Source organism: Corvus cornix, chromosome 1, assembly GCF_000738735.6.
Source record: "Corvus cornix cornix isolate S_Up_H32 chromosome 1, ASM73873v5, whole genome shotgun sequence".
Lineage (NCBI taxonomy): Eukaryota > Metazoa > Chordata > Aves > Passeriformes > Corvidae > Corvus > Corvus cornix.
In genome coordinates, this window is record NC_046332.1 from 53,561,851 (window position 1) to 53,567,850 (window position 6,000).

Sequence of the window (6,000 nt, forward strand, 5' to 3'; positions counted from 1 at the left end):
GGGAATATTTTATAGCAGTTAAAGCCCCATGCATGAATGAGAAGATTTGGCTTTATAGCTCTGCCTTGGGTTTCTTCTCACCAAATTCCTGCAGGTCAGATTACAGTCTCCTTCCCTAATACCAGCCCAAATCTGTTACCCTCATTGTAGTTCTACTAGTGCAATCAAGATGACTGAAATGGAATTACTCAGAGCAACTTGTATCTAAACTCCTTGCTCTGGATTTCTAGTAGAGTGACAAAGTCAGATGAGGGATTTCCATTATGCAGCTCTAACCACTACCCTCAGGAGCTTATTACCTACAGCAGTGTTTGAGACCCCACATGAGAGACACCATCCTTGTATAAAGATGAAAGTCGTTTGTCATCTTCCAGAAAGCACCTGATGAGGCAGGACCGCCCTGTGCTTTAGTGAGCACACCTGGCTGCACAGCCTGCTCACCACTCCCTCACAGAGCACTCCCAGAGGGACATATCAGGTGGCATGTATCTACCCATCCAAGGCCAGGGCCTAACTTATCCCCCGAGATCCCAGTTCTCTTAATTAACAACACAAGAAGCCTAAGTCATACCAAACATCAAACCTTCACACAGTCACACTTAGATGAGGTGAACCTCGCTGTGTGCTGGGACCTAAACATTACGGGTATCAGCACAGAGCTCATGGCCTCCAGAATGTGATCTAAAGTCTGTTTCAACCTTGCCTTCTGTGCCTCGCTCCAGCGCCTGGCACTCGCAGGTCTGCCTGCCCCGAGATTCAACCAAACAGCTTCACTTCACTGGGTAAATCTGGTTAGAAATGGTACCTCAACCCCAATTTGTGACAAATAGCTCAACTTTACATTATTCGAATGTCAAATCAGAGACGACTTGAATACCGTGACATATCTGGACTGATGGGTCTATATATGAAGTGAAAGCATCAGCAAAAAACCCACAACAAAACAACCCCCAAAACCCCAAACCGAAACAAAAGAAGCCCCAAGGTAAAAATAAGCCTTATGATAGCTTTCAACATCAGTGGTTCAGGTTCCCGAGAGTTTCTCATAGATGGATGAAACATGTGAGAGTTTGACAGAGACTGACACATCATTTTGAAGGACCACCATACAAAGTTGGAAGTGTTGAATCCTTTAAAGCCAGAAACACGAGATACGAAAGCAACCTCACCCCAATAAACCATTCAACTATCCATTTGATATTTTAAGTGACCCATTCTGACTGAGGACACACATAGATTACAGTATTCCTTATATTTTACCTCTAAGTGGGGTACAACTTTATATATATATATATATATATATATATATTTATATTTATAGGCTGCCTTGTCTTCTATTAACAAGTATATTTTCTACTTAGAACTTCACACCTTTCACAAAAAGGCTTTTTTGGTCTGTTTAAGAGAGAAGTTAACAGAAGCTCAAATAATTTGTGATTTGGCCAGGATCACACAAGCAGCTAGGGAGAGCCATAAGGGAAACCAACAAACAAGCATAGCACAGTCAAAAAATAACATAATCTCTGCAAAATTAATGTGAGGAATGAGAGACAGGAGAAAATGTAAAGGAGGGAACAAGCACTGTGAAAATTAACTGTAACCAAACAGCAATGGACTTTGCTAAATATATGTAACAAATAGCTGCTGCATGGTACAGTGTCATAAACTTCAAACATCTCATTTCTCTCTTTTGCAGTGGATTTCTCTAGATCTTGTTTCTTTGCTGTTACCTACTACCAAAAAAACAGTAAAACCTTCCTTCCTAAAATTCATCAAATACTCAAGAATTAACTGCTGTTTAATTCAGTTTGCATCATCAATATTCACATTCTAAACTTACTATACAAAAAACCTCCCCACCCGGTACTTCAGCAATGTCTGCCCACTTTCTCTAAAAAGATTAAAAATTTATTTGAAATACAAGTGGATAAATTGCAAATTCAAGTAAATTAAAAGTCATAACTTCTCAAAACTTCAAATGACTTTAAAGTGAGGAAAAAACCTATGTGTTTAGGCAAACTTTGAGACAATCAGTAAGCTAATGATTAAAGTGTGCACCTTTTAAGACGTGGGCTCTTACAGCTGTTGAAGTGAAAAAGTAAACTTCTGCTAGGAACTGTCATGTATTTGAAATCTTCATTAATGCCAGCTATCTCATTGAAGTGTTATGCTCAGTTAATGCCTGCATGCTTGATAAACAAGAGAGAGCATTCCTTGAGAATGACTCTAATAACATGACCGAATAAAAGTTCAGGAATAAAAAAGACTTTACAACTGAGAAACTACCTGTTTTTCCACATTCACTTGGGATATCGGTCCTGGATGCAGTGAATTAATCTGATGCTTTGTCCTTGATACCAGTGGTAGCCAATCTGTCTCATTGCCTCAAAATTAGTCATGCCTAACAACTTCCAAAATTGTCTTAGTTTGTCATTTTTGCTCTGCTATTCAAAGACAGTAAAATAACAGCATTTGCATGGCTTGTAAAATGAAGAAAACTTTAAAATTTATATTCCTAATTAATTTTAAGTAACTTAATATTGGTTTTCCTGCTTTTTTTTCTCTACCATTTAACTACCGTTCTGTAAACTTCTACATTTCTCCTCCCTTCAATATCTTTCTTCCACTTGTTTTTCCTCTCTGTTTGCTTTCTAATAAAAGGCCAAAGAAAGACTATTTTATTCTTCCTAAAATGACAGGTTTTAAAGTACAAATCAACTACTAAAACCATTACCAGGGAAAGCTCTGTGTCTCATACTTCTGGGCTAAAAATTTTCAGTAGCACATGAAATCAGGTTTTTATACTAACAACTCCCAAAATATGTTTCCTGAGAAGATACAACTTGTATAGGCAAAGTCTCTCAGATCAAGGATGGTCAAATTATTTCAAATCTCATTAAAAAACAGCCAATATAAACTAATTGGCTTATATGTTCTACACCCTTTATTTAGGTTCTTGACAACACCAGCTCAATCCATTCTTATTGGATTCAGGAACTCCAAATATGCTATTTTTCTTCAGCAAACTCTTTGCCAACCCTATTTACCAAGGCAAATGCAGTAAGAGGAACATATTTTCCAAAGGATTAGGAAAATGAAGGCTTTGAATTGTAATTGATCTTGCCTTTAGCACAGAGTTTTGCCTGCTTTTGTAGCTGGCAGCCACAACAAAACCTTAAGGAACATATGCCCTGTGGAGTACTTGATGTGTTCAATTTGTTAGCTGCTCTAAGCAGCTTCAGCAGCTCAGGCTCTGTGTAAGAGCTCACACATCATTACGTACAATCATTGAGATGACAAGGGCGTGCAGCGCCTGGATTTACTACAGTCACTATCCACTATTGTTCCCTGAGTGACAGAAAGGGACCACTCCATGCAAAACTGTTACTGAATTACTCTGACAGTTGTTCCTCCTTATTCTTTCAGAGGATGATGGCTGAAGCTCAAAATAGTTAATTAATTTTTTCTTTTTTTTTTTTCCATTGAGTAATTGGAGTAGAAGGAATACAGTTCAATTTAGCAATAGCTGTGATGGGACTGAGACAAAGCAAATAGTGGATCTTCTGGTAACAGGGAAAAGCAAGTGCTGGGAACAGGTGGTTTGGTGAGAAAGCTGAAATGTAAACATTGTGAAAGAGACATACGCAACATGTTTATCAGAATTAAATAGCTGCTAAACAAAACTTTAAATAATAATTGAAATGCAGAGACCCATTGCTTTTCAAAATAAACTTCAGTGCAAAGCACTGCAGTTATTAATTGCCATATGTCATTGTTCAAATTCCTCAGATGGACTCTTCCACCAACCTATACTTTCCATTGCCACTCATGGGACAGAGATGCTTCATAAAATCATCAGCTTTAGCACCTCATCAACACCAGACACAAGCAGCTGTCACGCTGGTCACTGAGGTCTAAAGGCTAATGTCACCAGCTGGGTAAAATCTTTCCAAGTGCCCGTCCCAAGGAAACCCAGGTCTTTCCATTCCAGATAAACACAGCAAATTAAGAGTGACTTGACCAATCAAGGGGTTTTTGAGCTTTGAACCAGTCATGAGTTCACTGATTACTTTGTCTTCCCGTTACCCACATTCCCTAATGGGGACTAACCTATATCTAGAAAAGAGGCCTGGATTTTTTCCTTTGAGCTTATGTCATATAAAATATTTTAAAGCTTTCACTGTTGGGGGGGATAGGAAAAGTCCTTAACCTCTCAGACTACAGAAAAGATAAAAAATTGTATGAATTACTAGCTGGATGTATGAAAAAGATTACCACGTGCCATTTTCACCTTTTAGGTTTTTATTTTGTAATACTGCTACTTGAGTTGTGATGTTGTGCACCTGACACCACTGTGCAAAGAATTAGCTTTACAATTGTGCAAGTGTCAGACTAGAGGCCAAAGGAGATTCACCAGGCAAGGAGCTTGGAGAGAAACAGCTGGAGGAGCAAGGAGGGAGGAGAAGGAAGTCTCAGGAAAGAACAGCCTTAACAGGAGCATGTAACCTCCTTTTGCCCTTCCAGCGCCAGAGAAGGAGCAAAGGCTCACTGCCATTCCTGACAAGATGCCATGGCAGCAGCATGTAGGACGGGCTGGAAAGCACTTCCCTTTTTCTCCCGCAGAGATGGGCTGAAGGTGTGAGCTGAATAGGAAATCCCATGGATCATCCTTGCAGCTTCATTAGCTTAGGAGAAACCAATCATACAGCTAACAAACACAGCACACCTCTGGCAGTAGGGTCATGAAGTCAGGGGAAAAAAAAAGTTTTTCTCCTTGACTCTGATATAACACTATCAGCAAAGTTTATTGCAGTTCACAGGCTAGCACGATGAATATCATGACAACAGCAACCCAATTTCAGGGTGCCTACAAATCTAACTTGCTTTTGTAGATGGCTCTTAATGGTCCTTCTGAGGAGTCAACTCTCTCTGCCTGATGCTGCCTGGGTGTCACTGCCAGAAGGCGAGGACAGTCCTGCTGGACATGCTTCCGGACTATCCTCGGCCGTACTATCCCTGAGATACGGGGCTGGCGCGGCACCAAGCCCTGACCAGCGCACCTACAGCCCGCGGAGCTGAGCGCGGCCCGCACCGCCGAGCCATCACAACGTGCTTTGGAGCTCAAACTTAAAGCCCACAACCACGATCTCTCCGCGTCTTCCTCCCGTGTGTAGCAGAGGACGGTGGGGACCTTTCCGCTGCTTCACAGAAGGGGAGCGCGAACTCCACGGGACAGCCGGAGCAGGGTGGTGCCTCCCGCCTCCCCGGGGGTCACCCCGGACCGAGCCCCAGGACGGCAGGAGGGAAGGCAAGGCAAGGAGACCCGGCGCTGAGCGGGACGCTTGCCGGGACGCCGGCCCCCTCTGTAGGGGAGAGGCTCTGCCCGGGACACGAACCCGCCCGCCCCAGCGCAGCCCCAGCCCCAGCGCAGCCCGGACGCGCTCGGCGGCGGCCGCCGGCAACAAGTGCAGCCCGGCGGGAGCTGCGCCGCGCCCCAGCCCGGGAGCCGCCCGCCACTCACCCGCCCGTCTCCGCTCCCGAGTCCACGCACTCGTCCTCGCCGCCGGGCTGCTTCTCCATGGCGGCGGCGGGGACGCTCCGCGCCCGCTCTGCCCCCGCTGGGAGCGGCGCTGCCGCCTCTGCCGCCCGCCGTGTGCGACAGCGAAGGCAGCGAGAGCGGGAGCAGCGCCCGCTCCGCCGGCCCGGCCCGGCCCCCGCCCCGCGCCGGGGGAGGCACCGCCCGCCTCGCCCGCTCCCGCCCGGCCCGCCGGGAAAACCTGCCAGCCGCGCCGGGACACCGTGTGCCAGGGCTGCTGCCTCGGGAACGGCTTCAGCGCCTTCACCGTGGCACTTCGGTGTTTCCAGGGCTAAAGGTGCAGCGCCCCGTGTCCAGTGGAAGTTAAGAGAGACTGTTGGATGTATGGACGTCCTCACTATCCATGTGGTCTTGGAGCATCCGCTGTTACAGCCTTTTATTTGAAGTCTTTCACTGCGCTGAGC

At 45.0% G+C, this 6,000-nt stretch overlaps 1 protein-coding gene across 1 annotated transcript in view; it reads right to left on the minus strand.

Annotated features, from left to right (window-relative positions):
* FAM124A (family with sequence similarity 124 member A) overlaps positions 1 to 5,697 on the minus strand; it is a 39,768-nt gene extending 34,071 nt beyond the window's left edge. The window contains exon 1 of the mRNA XM_039567275.1: positions 5,522 to 5,697. Coding sequence (XP_039423209.1) covers positions 5,522 to 5,580 — 59 coding nt within the window. The 5' untranslated portion in view covers positions 5,581 to 5,697. The remainder of the gene's footprint in view (positions 1 to 5,521) is intronic.
* Positions 5,698 to 6,000: the final 303 nt, after the last annotated feature.